At 37.6% G+C, this 22,700-nt stretch overlaps 1 protein-coding gene across 2 annotated transcripts in view; it reads left to right on the top strand.

Moving 5' to 3' along the window:
- Positions 1-22,700, top strand: part of LOC139953059 (dual 3',5'-cyclic-AMP and -GMP phosphodiesterase 11-like) — a 151,103-nt gene that overhangs the window by 34,683 nt on the left and 93,720 nt on the right. For both annotated transcript variants that reach the window (XM_071952463.1, XM_071952462.1), the window contains exon 3: positions 10,555-10,644. In XM_071952463.1, coding sequence (XP_071808564.1) covers positions 10,555-10,644 — 90 coding nt within the window. The remainder of the gene's footprint in view (positions 1-10,554; positions 10,645-22,700) is intronic.

Genomic DNA, 22,700 nt, shown 5'->3' with positions numbered 1-22,700 from the left:
TTTAGAACACAGCCCAGCTTGATGCTTTCAACCAACTCTGTGCATACAATCACCATTCTCAGCTTCCTGTGCAAGCGCTGAAAGTGAAATATTTGCGCAGGCTTCGAAAGCAATGATTACGATGAGTTTCCCTGCGCACATGCAAAAATATCCCTTCCAAGCAATGAAATGCACTTTATGTAAGGGCACAATTTCCGCGCTTCTAAAGTGTAAATTCTTTGATTACGGTGAATCAGAGTCATTAAATTGGGCCATACAGTTTCACAAGATAGTTTGTACACAACAAGAAATTTCACATGTTTGAAGTGTACATGTACATGTACATGTACAGCAATCCTACTTATTACACATGCGCTTACGTTCACCATTCTCCGCTTAGGGGGCCTACTGTGCATGCGCGGAATTTAATGTGCAAGCGCGGAATTTTTAGAAGCACACAAACAAAATGAATCCCTGCTAAGATTTGTACGCTTTGCGTAACCTCACAATTCAAACGCTGGATCTTTGCTTCCAGAGCAAAGCCATTTGACATTGGGTCTATTTGCACAGGATTTGTTCATGTGAAGCTGGTGACTAGGGTATTTTCCTACTTGACTATTCGCACCTCAAACCCAACTATGGCACTTGTCAGGATTAATTTTTGATTCTAAAGAATTGTGGCTATTTCTGCTGCAAGCACATAATTAATTAAGGGAATAAAAGGGTAGCGACGAGTTCTTCAACGTACGTTTAAAGCCGGCAGGGTCGGCAGCCGTGTGATAAAGGCCCAAACCGAAGGCGATCGAGGGCCTTTATCGCATGGCAACTGCGATTTATTCCCATTCACAAATGCCCTTTTGATAAAAAACGTAAACAAATCTTGTGAAGAATCTGTTCGAGACGCATGGGTTGTGTGTACGCGCGCGCGCTTAGATTAGGTGCTGGTGATAGCTATGATTTGCGCTTTCCGCGTTATAATCTTGCGCGCCCGACACACGGAAGCCAGCTCAGTGTGCATAAACAGAGCTTAGTGTACATTAACAAAAGGTTTATGCACACCCACGTGATGCACTCTCCACCAATAGGAGTAGAGAAACTGTCTGGGGTATTTATATGTTGTTGTGAATAGTAGTAAATAAGGGACACAACTGGTTCACCAAACAGGTAGAGCACGGTTCATACTTCCTGCTAATGCGAATAAAGTTTTCAAGTCAAGGTGCTGTTTTTGCAGCGAAAATTTCGCAAGAGTTGAGCACAAGTCAACCTTGTACATTTTCCAGTCATGATTGGTCAAAACCCGATCATGTATTATTGGATGATAAGGACCAGCTTTGGAAAACAGTAAATAAATCGCCCCTAAACCAGCATACAGTGTGTACAAATAGTTTGCGCTTTGCACAGATTCGCATGCTTATTCATCATAGTTTCATAGCAACTTCGCACACATGCGCGTACACGCTGAAAATGTATCAATTTTGATGTAACAGGTGCGCGCGTATAAACTCATTTGTCCATATGGTCTTGTTTACAGCGAAATGCTACATGGACGCTGAGCTCATACGCGCGATTTAATGCACAAACAGCTATCGTTGAATCATTTACCTCCTTTGACCCCAGTGAAGGCGCTTAACAGACCATTCTTTTAAAGAGTCAGTGGTCTCAAAGTATCAGTATTGTGATTAATGCACAAAAGAGAAGGGAACCTTCGAAAGCTAAAATGTGGCCCCTGATTATGTCGAGAAGGCGTCGGCTGAAGACATCCTCTCGCTCAACTGACTGACTGACTGATTATGTCTGGAAGTATCACTGAGAGAAAATCACAAAATTTGGGCAATTTTATCCCTTCGTTTCGTTAAAAAGGTATTTATTAATAGGAATAACAGTGTTCAGACCCGGTCTTCACTATGTTGGTGACTGGCTCTGTTAATAACGGGCCTTGCCTCGGTCCGTTAACAGCGCCAGCCACCAACCCGGTCAACCCGGTCATTACCACGCAATGAAGACCGAGTCGCACTGTTATTCCCCAAGTATGAACCGAGCTGACGTATTAGGCTAAGTAAACCCAACGTATAGGCCTATAGGGCCCCGGGCCAGTTTATCCGCTAAATTTCGCACTGACGCTCACCTTTCTCCGCTTACTGTGCTAGTGTCAAATATCTGGCGAACTTGCGAACAAGCGAGGATATAAACACGCTCAAGCATACATTCCCTGCTAGCTGTAAAATACACTTAACGTAAGCGCATAATTGCCTGCTTCCGTAAGCGCCGATTCTTCCCTTATGGTAAGCAGAGCCATGTATCAATATAGAATCACTTCACTTATTCTGAATACTTTTGCTGATTCGTAAACCATTTTGCTTATTCGTTACAGTTTTACTCATTAAACAGATGCTTGTTGATGTAGAATTGTAAAGGTAATTACAATCAACAATACATCCATGTCATTCAATGTTTCACCACTCCACATATGAACGATAGTACCATTTAAATTTTTCACTAATAAAAAAATGTGAATGAATCAATTTGTGTACTAAGAATCACTTCGCTGATTTGGAATCAGTTCGCTTAGTCTGAATTATGGCGCTTATTTGGAAATCATTCGCTTATTCTGAATCATTTTTTGTCATTTTGCAACCATTTCGCCTTAGTAACGATTTCGCTCATCTTTCATTCGTAACCATTACGCTTGTTGATAAAGATTGTGAAAATTGTTAACTAATAATAGGAATAATAAAACAGTATCGCAATATGAATTGGCATTCCTCAAAATGAAAAGCATTACAAGAAAACAAAGTTAATTTTTAATGCCTAAGAGGTCCCTAACTGAAGAAAAAAATTAAATCGGTTGTGTAACTCTTGAGATATGTCCCACTTCCGGTTGACCCGGAAGTAGAGGTCAAATCGGGGTCACGGTTACCCAATGCAAATCTATCATGCCTAAGGAGTATAAGAGTATGTTACTGAAAAAAACTTTGAAATCGGCCGTTCACTTCTTGAGATATACATGTAGTGCTGCAAAGAAAAACTCATTGAAGTTTCTAATTACCATAAATTATCACGTGATGACGTCACAGTTTTAAAATTGTGTTATTCGTACTAACAAATTTCACAAGGTACACGATGGTATGTAACTTACCCCAATCCAATGCCTTTTACAAAAAAAGAATTAGAACGTGCATTCGTTTTAATGAAAATCCTGAACCATCGTAGGAATCCAATGTAGGCCTATTGGTTGTGTACAAATCCAATGGAGTATGTTCTAAGTAATGGGCCCAGAACGCGGTTAGAAAACAAATCAAAAAGATGCCAACTTCAGGACAGCGTCGTAGACTCCCCTCAAGTAAGTACTCAACTCAAACAGGTTCACACTATATTGCAACACCCATAGAGAAAGTGTACAGCCCCATTATAGCGACTGCACCCACTTTAGTGACTACATCCAGAAGTACTACGTTGTACTCATGACGCCAAGATTTTAATTTATTCGTTAATGATAGGCATACCTTGATTGGTTTTAATGCACGGAAACCATTATTTTTAGAATCAGTATGTTTTTCAACACAAAATATCAAATTTAGGAAACGAACAGATAAATTTTGTTGAAGTTATTAAGTTTTTGACCATTTAAATGTTGACATTTGAAGAGCCTTTGTGTTTGTGCACAGAAACAAAACGTGAAATACATGACGTCATGGTGACGTCGTTCGGATTTTAAGGCCATGGAATAGTTATACAATACCTATAAAGTATAAAATTGAAAAAAATATAACGATCGGACGTATAGTTTTTGTGATATTACAGTCTAAAGATTGGCTAATTAAATATTCACATTGTTATAACTTAGTTAATTAATTAATTAATTTATGCTAGTTACATTTAACTGTAACTTCAAAACCTAAGCTTTAATATGATATAGGATTTGACTCTTTAATACTAAGCCAAGTTTGACTTTTGGCCATTACAAAATGCCCTGGTTAAACCTTTGGGCTTTTGACGGATACAAAGAAGAACAATAATAATAACTAGAGATAGTGATTGTCAACAATCACAAAGCTGTTCCGGAATGTTTTGTAAATAAAAGTTTTCTATGCTACAATAAAACATACACATTATGACTTTATGACATGTGATTACCTGGTCTTGTATGTGATACTGAATCGAAAGGAGCTTTAAAACCAGAAATAAAGGTCAACATGGTGTAATGGTCATTATATTGATTAAGTTTAACCCAAGTTCAAAAATCGGTTGTGTTGTTCTTGAGATATGGTACCACTTCCGGTTGACCCGGAAGTAAAGGTCAATACTGGGTCACGGTAACGCAAGCTCGATTTTGAATGCCCAAGGAGTCTATAACTGAAAAAAGTTTGAAGATTGGTTTGCAGTTATTGAGATATGGCCCCACTGCCGGTTAACCCGGAAGTAAAGGTTAACATGGGGTCACGGTTTTCAAAGTTAACATTTAATGCCAAAGGAGTCTTATAACTGAAAAAAGTCATTAAGGCTTCTAATTAGCGTAATTTGACACCTGATGACGTCACAGTCTCAAAATTGTGTTTTTCGTAGTAATAAATTTCATAAGGAACACAATGGTATGTAACTTACCCCAATCCAATGTCTTTTAAAAAAACCCATTAGAATGTACGTTCTTTTTAGCGAAAACCCTGAACCACCGTAGGAATCCAATGTAGGCCTATGTGTACAAATCCAGTGGACTCGTACAAAGTATTAGGCCCGGAACGCGGTTAGAAATCCAATAAAATGTTGCCAGCTTCATGACAACGTTATAGACTCCCTCAAGAAGTCTCCAACCCATGAAGAATAATATAGTATTGCATTCACCATGAAGAAGGTATGTCACTGATGTGAAAGCGACTGCATTCACTTATATGAAGTTTCACGTTGTACCCATGATGCCAAGATTTTCAGTCAATCGTTAATTAAAAACGTACCTTGATTGCTTTTAATGGACTGAAACCACTCTTATTAGAATCAGTTAATTTTTCAACACAGAACATGAAAGTTTGAAAACGAACGGACAAATTATTTGAAGTTATTTTCACTTATTGTGTTTTTGACTTGTAAAACGTTTCCACTTTTAGCTCCATATGTTTTGTACACAGAAAACAAAACGCGCAAACGTATGACGTCATGATGACGTGACTAAAATTGTTAGGCTGGAAGTCTTATCTACACTTCCAGACAAGTCCATAACCGAAAGTTTTTTTGGATTGGATGTTTAATTCTTGAGATATGATGGGAACAATATTGCCTAATTAAATATTCACACGGCTGTAACTTGAATAATTAATTAAGAGTTTTAATCTAATTAAATCTAAAAATTAAGTTAGGCCATAAACTTTCATATGATATACATGTATGATTTGTCACTTTCTAATAATTATAATTTGACATTTGACAATTTTAAAAGTCAAGTGTTTAGTCAATACGATTTTGAGGAAAGAAAGAATAATAATAATAATAATAATAATAACAATTAAAAAAATAAAAATCTTGACGATTACAATAGCTGTTCCGAGTAAGGTTCGGAACAGCTAATAAAAAAATTAAAAAATCTCGACGATTACAATAGCTGTTCCGACTGAAGTTCGGAACAGCTAATAAAAACAAATAAAAATCTTAACAAAAACAATAGCTGTTCCGACGGATGGTCGGAACAGCTAATAATAATAAAAGTAATAAAAATCTCGACGAAAACAATAGCTGTTCCGACTGCATCGGAACAGCTAATAATAATGAAAATAACTAGACATTAGGTGTTTGTGCATAAACACAAAGCTGTTCCGTGTTCTTTTGCTTGGATTATGTGCTAAACGACCAAGGAGTCTGTAACTGAAAAAAGTTTGAAAATCGGTTGTGTAGTTCTTGATATATGGTCCCACTTCCGGTTGACCTGGAAGAAGAGGTTAACTTAGGGTCACGGTTATTCAAAGTTTATTTTTAATGCCTAAAGAGTCTAAAGCTGAAAAATATTGAAAATCGGTTGTGTAGTTCTTGAGGTATGGTCCCACTTCCAGTTGACCCCGGAAGTAAAGGTCAACATGGGGTCACGGCTAGCCAATGCGAATGTCTAATGTCAAAGTAGTAAATTAAACTGAAACAAATTGAAAATCGGTTGTCTAGTTCTTGAAATAAGGTCCCACTTCCGGTTGACCCGAAAGAAAAGGTCAACATGGGGTCACGGTTTTCAAATTAATTTTTAATGCCTAAATAACTGAAAAAAGTTTGAAAATTTGTTGTGTAGTTCTTGAGAAATGGTCCTACTTCCACTTGACCTGGAAGAAGAATTCAAAATGAGGTCACGGTTTTTCCAAACAAATTTTAAGACCTAAGGAGACTATAACTGAAGAATTTTTTTAAATCGGTTGTGTAACTCTTGAGATATGGTCCCACTTCCGGTTGACCCGGAAGTAGAGGTCAACTTGAGGTCACGGTTTTTCCAAACAATTTTTATGACCTAAGGAGTCTATAACTGAATTTCTTTTTTAATCGGTTGTTAACTCTTGAGATATGGTCCCACTTCCGGTTGACCCGGAAGTAGAGGTCAACTTGAGGTCACAGTTTTTCAAAATTAATTTCCATGCCCCAAGGAGTCTTTAACTACAGACAGTGTAAAAATTTGTCCTGTACTTCTTGAGATATGGTGCTGCAAGGATTTTCACTGTGGTATATAAGATGAGTGGTCCCTAGTTGAATAATGTAAAAACTTGTATTTGACTCAGGTTTGTTTGATTGATTTGGTTGGTTTCTTGAGTTCATGCCAGTATTTTTAGAGTCCAGTGTCATGTGACAAACTACTTAAGGATAAAATCCTTGTATTTGGTTGGTGGTTTGATGTTTGATCTAGTACGAGTGGATTTTACTGAACTCTTAACCACCAAACTCTGCACTTACGATCACCATTTTCTGCTTAATGTGCAAGCGTAAAATAAAATGTGCGAGCTTGGAAGCACACAAACAGCACAGAAATCCCTGCTAAGCAGTGTATTTCGCTTGATGTAAGCGCAGAATTCACTGCTTCTGCAGTGACATGACATTTGGGCCCATTCGCAAAAGATTTTTCATAAGGTTTATCGCGATTCAGAACCCCAATGCTATGTGGAAAGGAATATGGGGCTGTGTTTATGCAGTTTCTGCGACTCGCGCATGCAACGCCTATACCTTTGTGGGGGTTCAACAGCGCTTCTCTTGATATTTTGCAATTCGCGATAAACCTTATTAAGCAAGTTTCTATCATGATAGGCCTGGGTGACTAGTGAAATTTACTACTCGACTAGTCGCACCTTAAACCCAACTACGACACTTGTCGAGATAAATTACGGATTCTCAAGACTTGTGCCGCAATGTGTTGCGAATAGTAAGAAGCAACTCACTTGTTTCACCAGACAGGTAGTTGGGACAATTTTTGTAGTCTATATTTGAGCACGATTATAACGGAGTAGAGAAAAATAGTAGTCGCGACTCAAATAATAATTTGTAGTCGCAACTTTAACACTTAACACACTAGTCGCCCCAGCCTACTTTTGCACAAGTAAACCACGGGTATTATCCTGCGAATGCAAATCAAATTTTTAAGTCACTGTTGTCTTCGCAGTGAAAGTTTTGCAGGAGTTGAGCACAATTAGTCAACTGTAGCAAATTTTTTGTTGCGAATTGTGAGGCTCAAGAACACATTCCCTGCTAAGCTGTTAAATACGCTTAGCGTAAGCACAATTCCATGATTACGTAAGCGCTGCGATTCTTTCCTTTAAAAGCCATTGGCCCAGAACCAAACTATATATAGCTTTTTAAACTCAAAAAGCAGCTAAACACAGCAAATACATTTAGTGAATCAAGGTAATATTCTGCTCATCTGCAATTTTTTAAAGCAAAATGTTTTGCCCATTTATTATCAGCTCTATAACATTGAGCCACTCAACCCCCTTAGAAACGTCAGCAAAATAAAATCTCTGCTTTTGTATTCCTGTCAAAGAGTTTTTGTTTGTCATGGTCTAATTTCAGAAAGTAAAGCAAAATACTGGAATAAGTTTAGGCAAATGGTTCCCGGCGCGAACAAGGTGACTCACCCGTAAAACATTCCAAATCCCAGGCGGTCTATTTTCGTCGTCCACGCTCGTCGCCACGTCCACGCTCGTCGCCTGAAACGAACCCAGTCCACGTCGTTGGGTACCGGTCAACTCGGTCCCAAACCAACTCGGCCCCAGTCAAGAGCTTGATACGTTGACAGTTTTTTCACTCATTTCTCGAAAAGTACAACACCACAGCAGGTAGTATTTTAAGGGAAGCTTTCAACTATCATTATCTTCAAACTGTTTAACTTTAGTGTACATCTTTGGACACGATGGTGTGTCGTCGTCGTCGTCGAAAACCCCTATTTAATTACGCACGTTCATTTGAACGAAAACCCTAAACCTTTGTACTTTGTACAAGCACAAAGTAATGTGTCCGGAAGCCGGTGAGAAAGTAATATGTCCTGAACGATGGTAGGAAAACAGAATGAGTAGACTCCTCTCAAGAAGTCACAACTCATGATAGGTACATACTGTAAGGTATTACCATAGAGATTGTTTAACAATAAAATGGCAGTGACTGCATCCAGTTATATTCAAATGAGTAGACTCCTCTCAAGAAGTCACAACTCATGATAGGTACATACAGCATAGAATTTACCATAGATGGTGTTTAACAATAACATTGAAGTGACTGAATCCAGTTATATTCAAATGAAGATTACGTGGTTAATTAATTAAGATTTTTAACATTTTTTATATTTTGAGTAAAGCTTATGTTCTAAGCTTCAATTTGGTATAATAAACTCACTCTTTCGTATTATGGTTTAGGAGATTAGGCTTTAACAAAATGCCCTGGTTTAAACCTATGGGCTTTTGACGGATACAAAGAATAATAATAATATTAATAATAAAAACAAATCAAAATCTTAACAAAAACAATAGCTGTTCCGACCACTACGTCGGAGCTAATAATAAAAATCTCGACGAAAACGATACCTGATTCCGACGGTAGGTCGGAACAGCTAATAACAAACCTGTGAAAACTTAAGCTCCATCGCTCATCGGAGTCGGGAGAAAATAACGGGAAAACCCACCCTTGTTTCCGCACGTTTCGCCGTGTCATGACATGTGTTTACTATACATGCTATAATCCGTAATTCTCGTTGTCGAGAATTGATAATTGTTTTAATGTTTTCTCAAAAAGTAAAGCATTTCATGGAATAATATTTCAAGAGAAGTCTTTTACCATAACCTTCTGTAAACCCTGGAAGTTATTTGTAAATCTGTGAACTTTTATTTTTTTTCTGTTCCAAAAGTGTATAATGGTTTTAAGTTTCACTTTTTTACAAATAGTTCAGGGTTTGAAGGGCACTTTAGTAATGTAGTTTAATATTGTTGATTTGGTATTCATATTTCATTAAGAGTTGGCCATTGATATTGAAACAGCCACTCTTGTCTTTTATGCATTGGTATCACAACAGCTTAGTGCAAGGAGGCATCTACTTATCAGTGTAGGTCATCCTTTGCAGCATCCACATTGAATGGGAAGTCAATTGTTTTTGTTGACAACTGAAATCAAGTTGGGTACGTCTCGTGTCAAAGGTCAGCTTACAGGCCGATCGGAAAATTCATGAACGTCGCGCGGAAGTAAGTGACAGACAAGGAAAAATTACATCGCTGGAGATTTGAAACACCGATTGCTCTGATAGTTGACCAGGTATCGCAGCAATCATTGTTACAAAATAATTATTATTTACACGTGTTTTCATTGTATTTTTTTCGAACTCATTGACTGTCTTAAATATTAGTATATCACAAAAAAAACAGACGAATGGACATTTACAGATTTATTTTATATTATTATTTTTAACTGTCAGACTTTGATTGTCTTTTGCTGTTAAAATTATTCGTCAACATCCCCCACCACCTGCGCATTCAAAAGGTAAATAAATGCCCTGCAAATATGAATTTTTGATCATTTAAATACCTCAATTATCTAAGAGGTTGTTGAGGTCTGTCAAAAATGCTTACGTCAGGGACTCAAAATCTTCTACCTTAATTTATTTGAAAGGCATGGGCCGTCAAATTTGTGTATGATATCTTGCTAGGTCCATGTACCTCTTAGTTTATTACAATGTATAAATAAACAAAATAGCTTTCACTCAAGAAAATATCAGGGTCCGAATTTCAGACTTACAAATGGTCCATATAATAAAGAAGATGCCATACATGTACATGTATGTTGTTGCTAAGGTTCTTGATGTTAGGGCGAGGTGTTGGTAACCTCTCACCCCTAGTATTTTTTAATCATGGTTTACTCTGGGTGGTTTTGTTTAGTTTAAATTTTATACCATTTTTGAGGTTTTTAGACTGCCTTTTCTATACTATTTAGTGTTGTTTTAAAAATAATATTGTATTATTTGTATATTGTAAATTTTGCTGACTGTTAACTGTATAAATTTATTTTTAGGGGGAATGGAATAGTTACTGTGATATCTGATGGCTTATTCACAATATCCTTTTCCTTCCAATCTTGTTTTTGCAGGTATTTGCTCAATATCTGCAGTTCTGTGGAATCGGTATCAACAATGCAAGAATTTATGAAAGGGCAACAATGGAAATAAGGCGAAATCAGGTAGGTGTGTCTTATGTTACTTTTGCTTTAAAGCCTACACTTGCACCAAATACATTTACTTTTGAAATGCCACTATTTGTACTAGTGTTTCACTAAATAACAGATTGGCCTGTTGTGTAATCGAGCAAAGCCTCTGCAATACACATTTCATGGTTGAAGGCTTGTACATGTACAGAAGCTTTTTGATTCCACAATGATTTCCTCATTTTTGTTGTATTCATAGCTTTATTGCCTAAAAGCAAGTGCAAATATAGATCTTAAAAATTAATTCCCCCCCCCCCACATTTAACCGTCCATTACTTAACAATGCATTGGGCGATATCTGACTCATTTTCACGTAGCGGGTCACATATAGTTTTGGTTGAACAGAATAATGTGGTGAAAAATATACTTCCAATATTTTTACATAAAAATGTGCGTTAAGACATGTTGATCATGATCAAGATGGTGTATAAATATTTGACCCGGCGAAAGTGCATTTTTTTGGTCAAAAAAACAAAATGGTCGCCGTTTCCCCCAAAAACCATTACAAAAGTCTTTATCCAGAACACATTGTACTATCGCATTTGTCATGGTAGCAAGCCTTATTTGGGTGAGTTCGCATCACATTTTGGGGGGAATTTACTTTTATTTTCCCATTCCATGTTTTTCTTGCAGGCTCCACTTTTTTTCCCGTTCGGTTTTTATCTAATTTTTTTTAAACATCCGAAATAGATTATCAAGCAGTACGTACCTGGAATCAGGAAGCACTTTAATTTAGATTGATTTTGACGTGTGAGTCGGGGGCTAGACCCAGTTCTTTCATTGGAGCCGTTGTTGTTAATTTTTCGAGTAGCGCGATGTCCATTGGATGTCCATTATATGTGTACTTACATGTCATTGTTCCATTGCACCAATAGAGGGTGCTTCACTAAAAGCTGAATTAAAAATCCAACACCTTGAGACAAGATTAGGCACAAATGTTTTTTTCCACAAGACGTACGTTGTGTGTGTGTGTATTTTTGCCACATCGCACTTGTGGAATTACTCTAAGGAATGCTACACAAATATATTGAAAATGAGGATGCACAACACATTGTTACATATAAGAATTGTGGCCTATGTTTCTGTGAATGTTCTGTCTACGCTGCAGTTTAAAGCTTTTTACGTTCGTAGTGTTGGCCCATAATCCGGACAAGTTTCCCAATGGGCCAAAATCGGGACACAGTTTTCTGCTTTTTTTAAATGACCACTCACAGGCCTGGAAAGGATTTGAACACAAGAAGCTAAGGAAACACCAAGGACATAATCTAGAGCAGGAAGAGGGAGAAAGGGTAATTAATAAGGCCCCGTTCCTACTGGACTCCGCATTGATCTCGCAATTCGAGAAAAGGGCGGTCAAGACCTCGAAAGGGAGATCAAAGGGTGATCAAAGAGATGTACGCGTAAGTGAAACATTGATCCTCCTCGGGATTAGGATTAAAACAGGATCCGATCGCCCTAGTGGATTAATGGGCGATCAAAAGGCTAGTTGGAATGGAAAAGTCGATCAGGACCACGCAATTTGAGGGCAAACATCCGATAGGCTCGAATGGTACAAAAACAGTGTGTTTTTTTCCTCTTCTATTCCCAGCACGCACCACCCAAATACAAGTAGCCACAGCTTGTATTTGGTGACAAATAAGAATTGTAAGTAAAGCATACAGCAGTATTGACGTCACGTGACGATACCAACTACACGTTCTGTATTACGTGTCAACATTAAACGCATATCCATCGATTTTGTTATGCATTTTTTAAAGAATGAATATGTACATACGTACTTTCTTTAAAGATGGCAGCTCTCAGCAACACATGTCCTTTAACCCTTTCAATACCACATCGTTTATTGCAAGCGCCCAACCGGATACCGCATTGTAAACGGGGGTCTCACTGCAGCTGCTGTGTACCGCATTTTTTTTCCTTATAGCATTTTGCTTATAACATGTAGCAGATCAACTATTCGGCAAGTCTTAGTTCATTCATCTAGATTGGTTCATGTCATTCAAATTGAAACTTTTGCAAAAGAAATGGCATAATAAAATCAATAAATGTACATGTATTGCATAAGTTTGATAAACAACTTTTACATAACATACAGGTAGGCTACACATAAGTGAACTAAAACATTCAACTAATGTAACATTGCACTTTTTTAACTCAAAAAAGACATGTAACTTTACTATTATCGGAGATGCAAGTATCCAACAAGTAAATAAGTTGTTTGGGAATTTTATATTTACATGTATATCATTGTTTTAGCACATTGGGTCGTATGAATAAAAAGTAGTATTTACTGACAAGTACTAGCAAAAAGTAAAAGCATAAACTTCCAAGTAGAAGCATTCAGTAAAAGCATCTTCTAAATTCCGTATGAATAAACCTATTCTTTTACTGCAAAGTATTCACTTAATGCTTTGGAGTAAATACTTCTGATATACCATGGCTGAATGGTTCTTAACAAAAGGTATCCTTTGTACATGTATTACAACTCCCATTCACGTCTACGTACGCACTCACACACACAGCCAAAGCAGCATTTGATTTAACAGAAACATAGAAATCTTCAAGTCAGCCATGAGGTTTTTATTCTGACAACATTTTGATGAAGACGACTCATCTGGACACACATAATGAAAACGTTTTTGTTAAGCTTTTGAAACTTGGAATGGAGCATGACAGCGCTGTATAGAGAAGATGAGAGCTGGATATGAGCATAGCTATTTAACTTAAACTTAAACGTTTTAATAATAACACAAACAACATTCTATTGAAATGCATTTAATTGTTTAAAAAATACTTCTTCTGATTTTATGAACAATAAGCCTTAATGATCGAGGCATTCATTTCTGAGTTGAAAACATTCTGTATATCTTTTTTAAAAGCTTACTGTAATGATACAAAACGGTTTTTTTTACAAACGGTTTTATTTTATCCTCAGCATATGTAAACAAGTTTGATTAAAAGCAGTTTGAGTTTGTGTGTATTGTTTCTGTTGTGAAACACTGTGTATGTTTCTGTTTAATATTTCAGTGATGTCTTTCCTTTGGACTAAAACATTTATCCTGTGAGGAACATTCATAAACACTGTCATTTCTTCGGACGAGCCTTTTACTTCTGTGCCCAAGGTAGCTCTGGAGCTACCTTGGAAAATCACTAGTATTTACTTGCATTTTGTAGTATATTCTCCGTTTTATTCATATGGAAGTAAGTAAGTGCTAAAATTAAAAGAATTTACTTTTTGGTAAAAGTAGATACTTTTAGCATTTTAGTAAATACTTTTAAGGAACAGTTTTTACTTCCTTTTATTCATATGGATGGTAGTAAATACTTGAAATTTTCAAGTATAAGTAAGTACTACTTTTTATTCATACGACCTATTGTTTTTTGTCAGTCCAAGCATGTCCAAACATAAAATCAAATTAAGAATAATAAATAACATGAAAGCAGTAGTCCTGTTTTATTCTAAAATCACAAACGTTTACAAAATAAAACTAGCATTTTATAACGTGATGTACATGAGATTGCATTTAGCTTGGTCAGTAAAATCTGTAAAAGTGTTAGACGATTATACATGTATATTAACATGCAATGTGCAATGTCTATAGTCTGGTCCCCTGACCAAAGATTCCTTGACGTCTCTTGTTAAAAATCTTAGGCCAGGTATCACCCACGGTTAAAAATAGAGCATGACGCAACTTGTCAGGGTCGGGGGTCATCTCCAGGGAGACCATGTCTGCACTAGTTGCGATAATGTAACCCTCCCGACAGCTGCCAGGCCGGAGGGTTATGAGATTATTTTGATCGGAAATTAATGACAATCTGGTTCAACACGTATAATTTCGACAGCTTGTCACCAGATTTGCCCCATTTTTACCACTTTCAAAACTCATGAAACTTAATCCTCAATCATTCAATGTCTAATGAACACTCAAGTCAAAACACCTGTGAAAAAATATTTTAGAAGAAAAAGGACAAAAACTTACCAGATTGTGGAGCGATTTCCCAGGTTTATATATTGTGAACTTGTCGCATCACTTTGCAAACGCTTTATTTAGGCACAATGCCTGCATTGGCAATAACTGGCATAAAAACTCCTGGATCACGGCCGACAGGACTGACATTACAAGTCCATATCGAACATCAACGATACTGTCCGAATGTTGACGACAACACGTTCGGAACATTTCGGATAACTTCGAAAAAGAAGGAATTCCTCCTTTTTGGTCACATGATTTTGGGTGATACCGGACCCTAAATTCGACAGAGCCTAGTCGGAGATTTTTGGGTCTGGGAACCAGACTACAATGTCTAAATAAACTAAAACATCCAACCAATAATGCATTTTTTACTCAATAAAGACATATAACTATTACATCAACAATTTCGGAAAAATAAAACAAGTTGTTTGGCTATATATTTTGTTATAGCACATTGGGTCGTATGAATAAAAAGTAGTATTTACTGACAAGTACTAGCAAAAAGTAAAAGCATAAACTTCCAAGTAGAAGCATTCAGTAAAAGCATCTTCTGAATTCCGTATGAATAAACCTATTCTTTTACTGCAAAGTATTCACTTAATGCTTTGGAGTAAATACTTCTGATATACCATGGCTGAATGGATCTTAACAAAAGGTTTCCTTTGTATTACAACTCCCATTCACGTCTACGTACGCGCTCACACACACATCCAAAGCAGCATTTGATTTAATAGAAACAGAGAAATCTTCAAGTCAGCCATGAGGTTTTTATTCTGACAACATTTTGATGAAGAGGACTCATCATGGACACACAGAATAAAAACGTTTTTGTTAAGCTTTTGAAACTTGGAGTGCATGACAGTGCTGTATAGAGAAGATGAGAGCTGGATATGAGCATAGCTATTTAAATTAAACTTACAAGTTTTAATAATAACACAAACAACATTCTATTGAAATGCATGTAATTGTTTAAAAATTACTTCTTCTGATTTTATGAACAATAAGCCTTAATGATCGAGGCATTCATTTCTGAGTTGAAAAAATGCTTTATATCTTTTTAAAAAGCTTATACTGTAATGATACAAAACGGTTTTTTTTACAAACGGTTTTATTTTATCCTCAGCATAATATATAAACAAGTTTGATTAAAAGCAGTTTGAGTTTGTGTGTATTGTTTCTGTTGTGAAACACTGTGTATGTGTCTATTTAATATTTCAGTGATGTCTTTCCTTTGGACTAAAACAATTATCCTGTGAGGAACATTCATAAACACTGTCATTTCTTCGGACGAGCCTTTTACTTCTGTGCCCAAGGTAGCTGTGGAGCTACCTTAAAAAATCACTAGTATTTACTTGCATTTTGTAGTATATTCTCCGTTTTATTCATATGGAAGTTAGTAAGTGCTAAAGTTAAAAGAATTTACTTTTTGGTAAAAGTAGATACTTTTAGCATTTTAGTAAATACTTTTAAGTAACAGTTTTTACTTCCTTTTATTCATATGGATGGTAGTAAATACTTCAAATTTTCAAGTAAAAGTAAGTACTACTTTTTATTCATACGACCCATTGTTTTTATAAGTCCAAGCATCGAAAAACATAATATAATTCAACTTCAAGATTGATAAATAACATGAAGTCATTGAACAAAAGCATAATGTAAACAATGATGAAACTTGTTTACTAAATGGTTTACATGTACATGTACTACTTCATTGATAAAGAATAGTGGTATGCACAAATGGCTATTTTGTGACATGACTTATTGCTTATGAACTTTATTTATATTTTGGCAAGGTACGTTTTTTTTTGTGTTTTTTTTGGCCTGATCCAGAATGAAATACTATATTACATGTTCATGTAACCGTGGTTAGATTTGCACATAATAGACAATGAAACTCGGGCAAGTCATTCTTCTGCAAAATAAATGTCCAATGCAAGTTAGTGTGGAAGCGTGCAAAGCATGATACTGCACACATTGGACGATCGCATTTAGTGCAGCATATTTTTGTTTGTTTTCGCCCGCCCTTCTTTGAGCGGTCGCTACACACGATACAGTCTGGGTAGCCAGCAGCACGGCCAGGGAAATGACCACGTTCTGTGAGCCGTGCGGGCAAGTTTTCCCTTGACGATCGTCTTCCTCGACGCGCTTGGTCACAATCCCAGCCTTCAAGAAGTCCTCTGATGACTGCCTGTCGGAACTTCAGTGACGTAAGTTTGACGTTGTCGGGAATACTTGCGTAGACGATGTGTGCGTTCACCATGCATACTTTAAGAAGATGGAAAAAAACTTGTTTCCACAACTTGACGCTTCTGTGACCGTGATTGTATTATTGGAAGAACTGGTCGGCTAGGTCGGTTCCTCCCATGATTTTATTGTAGTCATCAATTGAGTTCGGCTTGATAACTTCGCGGTGTCCATTTACACCATGGCGACACCATACACGCTTGTTCATGGTGGTACAATCACCAACAGTGGTGAAGACATTGACACATTTCTTGTCAAACCAAGAAATACAAAGTTGTCCTTGCTAGTTCTTTTGCAGCCATCTCCGTGGGAAGGTTCGAGATCTGTTTTCTGTGCATGAGATGATTTGTGATCTTGAACAATTCTTTTTGGTTTCCCCCACAGCCCTTTATTTTCTCATTTACAAATTCTTTGCTTCGGTGAGGATGCGCTTACATATTGTCTTGCTGAGTTTTGAAAGTGTCATGGTCGACAGTAAGCCTCGATTTGAGCCATTTCCATTCTAGTTGGCGACGTCTGCGCTTTTATGCATGAAACGCTGATTGCACCATGGAACGGCGGGCCGGTCAATGATGTGACGTGTTTGCATGGGTGCATGGTCATTCACCAGTTTACTGAGCACAGCATTGTATTGATGAGTCAAATCATTTATCGTAGTAGCAGGGTTTGAGATGAGCAGGGATGCAATGACGTCATCCGCGAATTTGTCTAAGTCAATGGATTTCAATTTGCGGTAGTTGAGTAGGCGCTTTGTGTACTCTGGCTTTTGGAGATTTAGTAGACAATTGATTCCACGGTGATCAGAGACGTACTCTGATACAGATACAGATTGAACAAGAGTATCTGATTGGCGAGTAATGACAAGATCGATGGTGTGGCCAGACTTGTGAGTTTGAAAGTCAACAAGTTGTTGCAAGTCATATTTCAGTAGCAGATCCTTAAGAAGGTTTGTCTTATTTGTGTTGACATTCCAATGGATGTTAAAATCCCCTAGAATAATGGGTATTCCAGGGAACAATACCTGTCGGTCGAGAACTTATTCCAATGGATGTTAAAATCCCCTAGAATAATGGGTATTCCAGGGAACAATACCTGTCTGTCAAGAACTTATTCCAATGGATGTTAAAATCCCCTAGAATAATGGGTATTCCAGGGAACAATACCTGTCTGTCAAGAACTTCTGTAAATTCCCTGATGAATGTGCTGAATGGGACTCTATTCTTCTGTGAAGAAGGTGGTCTGTACAGAACAATGATCCGCACGTGTTTATTGTTGTAGATAATGTTCAACTCAGTAAGTTCAAAAGAAGTGACCGCAAGCGCCTGGTTGTCAAGTGGTGTAGCAACGGACGCGATCAGCCCCGATTTGTACAATACGCCAACGCCACCCCCTCTTCTCCCTTTCCTGGGGGCGTGGACAAGTTTGAACCCTCTGGGCGTACCTTCAGCAGGGGCGTAGTTGTCTTTTGGTTTGAACCAAGTTTCAGTTAGAGCTAAAACATCTATGTTATTGTCTTTGATGTGGTCCTGGAGTATATTAGCTTTGTTACAAGCAGATTGACAATTTTAAAGACCAAGAGTTAACATGGATGTGCTGGTAGGTTTTGCAAATAAGTTATTGGCAGATTTAGCCAGATTTCGACTTTTTTGCTTTACCACCTCTGCTGCCTTTGTGAACATGATGTCGTTTGCCTATTCCAAGGTCAAGAGTAAGTTGATACACATCTTTAGGCAACCTCAGATCAAGGGGAGACATGCTTAACCTTATGGCTCTCAAACTGCTGCTGCTGTACTGCAGCATGTCATGTTGTGGTGTGTCACACATACATGTAGGTGGGCAGGTTGAAAGGCACGGCACTGCAACACCTTTGCCAGTACTCGGTGTTTTTTCTGCTGATGTAACCGCCGGGTTCCACATCTTGTCCAGCAGACTTTCACGTAGTTGATACCGACACATGGAACATACTCTCCTATTCAACAGCAAAACAACTGAAGTTAATCTCCTTCAACACCAACCATGTTACGTGTAACATACAGTCAGTTCCTAAAGCAATGAGTATGACCCTTGATGAAGTTCGCGAAGAAACCGCAGCTGATGAAGTCATGCAAAGGCTGATGAAGACTATTCAATCTGGAAAGTCAAATGACTGGGATGACATCAACATGCCATCATCCAAACCAATTGGATCCGAGCTAACAATCTGCAATGGAGTGATCCTGAGAGCCAATCGCTTAGTCATGCCCACATCCCTGAGATCCAAAGCTGTAAATCTTGCTCATGCCAGTCACCAAGGGATCGTGAAGACAAAAACATTCCTGAGAGAGAATGTTTGGTTTCAGGGAAAAGATGATATGGTGGAAGACAAAGTAAAAAAATGTGTTTCATACCAAGCAGCAACCCCTAGTGGTACAGAAAGACAAGAGCCACTGAAAATGACACCTCTATCCTCTGCCCCGTGGAAAGAAATTGCAGTGGATTTCACTGGCCCATATGCGCCAGGAGAATACCTTCTCGTGGTTGTTGACAAATACAGTCGCTATCCCGAAGTCGAAATTGTTACTTCTACTTCATCCAAAGCTACCATTCCAAAGTTTGATGCGATTTTCGCTAGACAAGGATTTCCTGATGTGGTGGAGACAGACAATGGCCCGCCATTTCAAGGTCATGAGTTTGCCAGGTTTTCAGCGTTTCTTGGTTTCACTCATCGCATAGTCACACCACTACATGTATGGCCCAGAGCAAATAGTTAAGTCGAACACTTGAACAGAACGCTTGGAAAAGTCATACGCACAGCCAAATTAGAAGGAGTAAGCTGGATCAGCAGCTGTACAAATTTCTCCATCAAAAAATTTACATGTATCTCCAATTGAAGCTCTGAACTCTAGAAAGCTAAAGTGTGAGCTACCTGAATTACAGACTCCAATGCAGTCTCACAAACATGACGCCTTTCTCAGAGAACGTGATGCACAGCAGAAGTCACAGATGAAAGAATACACAGATAATCTTCTTCATGCTAAGCCGAGCAACCTCAGACACACTCCCCCATTCAACCCCAAACCGTTTGAAGTGATGACGTGAAGAGGAAACATGATTGTAGCCAGACGAGGCGAGAAAATCACTAAGCGAAACATTTTTTACTTCTTAAGGATTGCAACCCCTTAGAAGACTATGAAGAGCAACAAAACAACCTCTTTTCGCAAAACCACCACCTACCCAAGAGGACACTACCTTACCAACACTTGATGCTGATGAACCTCTGACTACACCACAAAGCCCCAGCTCAATGGAATCTTGTCTCCATCGAGTTCATAAGACTCCTAGAGTTCATTAGACTCCAGCTAGATTCAAAGACTATGTCAAATAAGTTGTGAAAAACAAGTTCAATTTCACTCATAAACGTTTTTCAGTTTTCTGATAAAAACATCTGGACTGGTGAAGTCAAGAAGGCTTACACAAACCAAACCGTTTGTTGTCAAAGAACTTTGAAACTAAAGGAAACTTTAAGTCTTTTTCATTAGTCTGATTTTTGTTGAAAATTGATGAGAAATTTGTACTGTTGTGATTATCATGCAAGCAACTTGAAGCAATTGACTTTTTGCAATGCATTCAAGCAGAGACATTTAAAGAATGCCCCTAATCAGGGGCAGGATAGATACATGTATGGGGAGGGAGGATGTGAGAAAGAAGGAGAAGGAGTGCATAGGCACTGTTCTTCCCAAAAAGACCTTAACACTGAGATTTTTGATGGTCGATGGTTGGTGGCTGAATATGAAGCCTTATACAGGAGACCACTTTCCTGGTGAAGTTGTTGAAATTGGGCAAATTACTGTACAGAGTTGCAGTTGTTTACAGAGCTGGTTATTCATGTCACTGAAAATGGTATAAGAAAGGATGATAAAACATTCTGACAATTCATACAAATAAAAATGTGAAAGAGCCTGAAAACTACCATGGTTCGAACTTCACAAGATTCTTGAACAGATTTAGGCTACTTGACATTGTAAGAATTTCTTTCATCTTTGCCAGAATCAGTTGTTGAAAGTTTTGTTCAACCATGGAGCAACTGCTCCATGATTCAACTGGTCAAAGCCGTAATGCAAACCATGGATACATGTCTTTCACACTTCTTTGTGATGTCACTGTCGCAAGGTTTTGTACAAATACACTGTTTTTGTGTTATAAATTGTTTTTTTTACAAGTTGCTTAGGAATTATATTAAAGGCAGTGGACACTATTGGTAATTGTCAAAGACTAGCCTTCACAGTTGGTGTATCTCAACATATGCATAAAATAACAAACCTGTGAAAATTTGAGCTCAATCGGTCATCAAAGTTGCGAGATAATAATAACAGAAGAAAACACCCTTGTCACACGAAGTTGTGTGCGTTTAGATGGTTGATTTCGAGACCTCAAGTTCTAAACTTGAGGTCTCGAAATCAAATTTGTGGAAAATTACTTCTTTCTCGAAAACTATGGCACTTCAGAGGGAGCTGTTTCTCACAATGTTTTATACCACCAACCTCTCCCCATTACTTGTCACCAAGAAAGGTTTTATGCTAATAATTATTTTGAGTAATTACCAATAGTGTCCACTGCCTTTAAAGGAAAGGTACACGCTTGGTAACTACTCAAAACAAGTATTAACTTAAAAACCGACTTGGTAACGAGCATTGGGGAGCTGTTGGTAGTATAACAGATTGTGGGAAACGACTCCCTCTGAAGTAACGTAGTTTTTGAGAAAGAGGTAACTTCTCACTAAAATAATAAAAGACTTCTAGCTAGAAGTCTTTTATTCCTATCTGAAAGCACACAAATTCGTTCAACAAGAGTGTTTTTTTCTTTTTCCATCATTTTCTCGCAACTCCGATGACCAATTGAGCTAAAATTTTCACAGCCTTGTTATTTTATGCTTATGATAGGATACACTAAGTGAGGACATTGGTCTTTGACAATTACCAAACGTGTACCTTCCCTTTAAAGAAGCTTTTACATTTTGTAAAATAACAGTACTTTGTCAATGGCCGGACAAACTGTAGCATAATTTACCGTAGCACGAGTTTCCGTAGCACGAGTTACCAAGTTTTTGTGCGTGTCAATGTGAAACTAAGAAGAGCACATCTTTTTATGGTACACCATAATAAACTTCTGAATAATAGTTACTCATCATATAATCAATTAGACTTGATTGGGTTTTGTTTAAGGACACAATAAAAATAAAAATGAGGAATTGTTTAGCATGTCCTCTGCTCGTAGCACGAGTTACTGATATTCATACCTGTCCCATACATACGACAATTATTTTTTTCTCAACAAATTACTATGAGAATAGCCTTGGATGTTAGCTTTGAAAATACAAAACATCAAGGTTCAAATCAAATATGTTAATAACTGGAGCCTGAAGTATGAAAAAGGACACCATAAAGTGTAGCACGAGTTACCGTGGAATTGCCCATTCCCCCTATACACATTCCCTCAAAACTATCTTTGCACACATTCTTATAACTGAAAATGGTACCGTCAGTCGCATTACATTTCATCACTCAAATTTCATGTCACTTGCATTTCAAATTTCAAGGGCCTCCTATTATAATGTGGTTGGTATTTTGTTTTAATATAGGTTTTCTCGGTCAAATTCGACAAATGAGCAGCCAATTTCATGTTCGAATTAAAGCTATTTTGCCTCTACAGTTTTTACTGCGTTTCAAATTCAGAATTCGGCCATTCAATTTCTTTTTTAGTCGAGTCAAATTCCTTTAGCACTCTATTCAATTTAGCATACCGTCATTCTTTTTCGTGACACATACGCCCCAAGAA

The sequence above is a fragment of the Asterias amurensis genome, chromosome 21, assembly GCF_032118995.1.
Source record: "Asterias amurensis chromosome 21, ASM3211899v1".
NCBI classification, from domain to species: domain Eukaryota; kingdom Metazoa; phylum Echinodermata; class Asteroidea; order Forcipulatida; family Asteriidae; genus Asterias; species Asterias amurensis.
The sequence above is the reverse complement of the archived record's forward strand: the minus strand, read 5'-3'. Positions and strand labels throughout refer to the sequence as shown.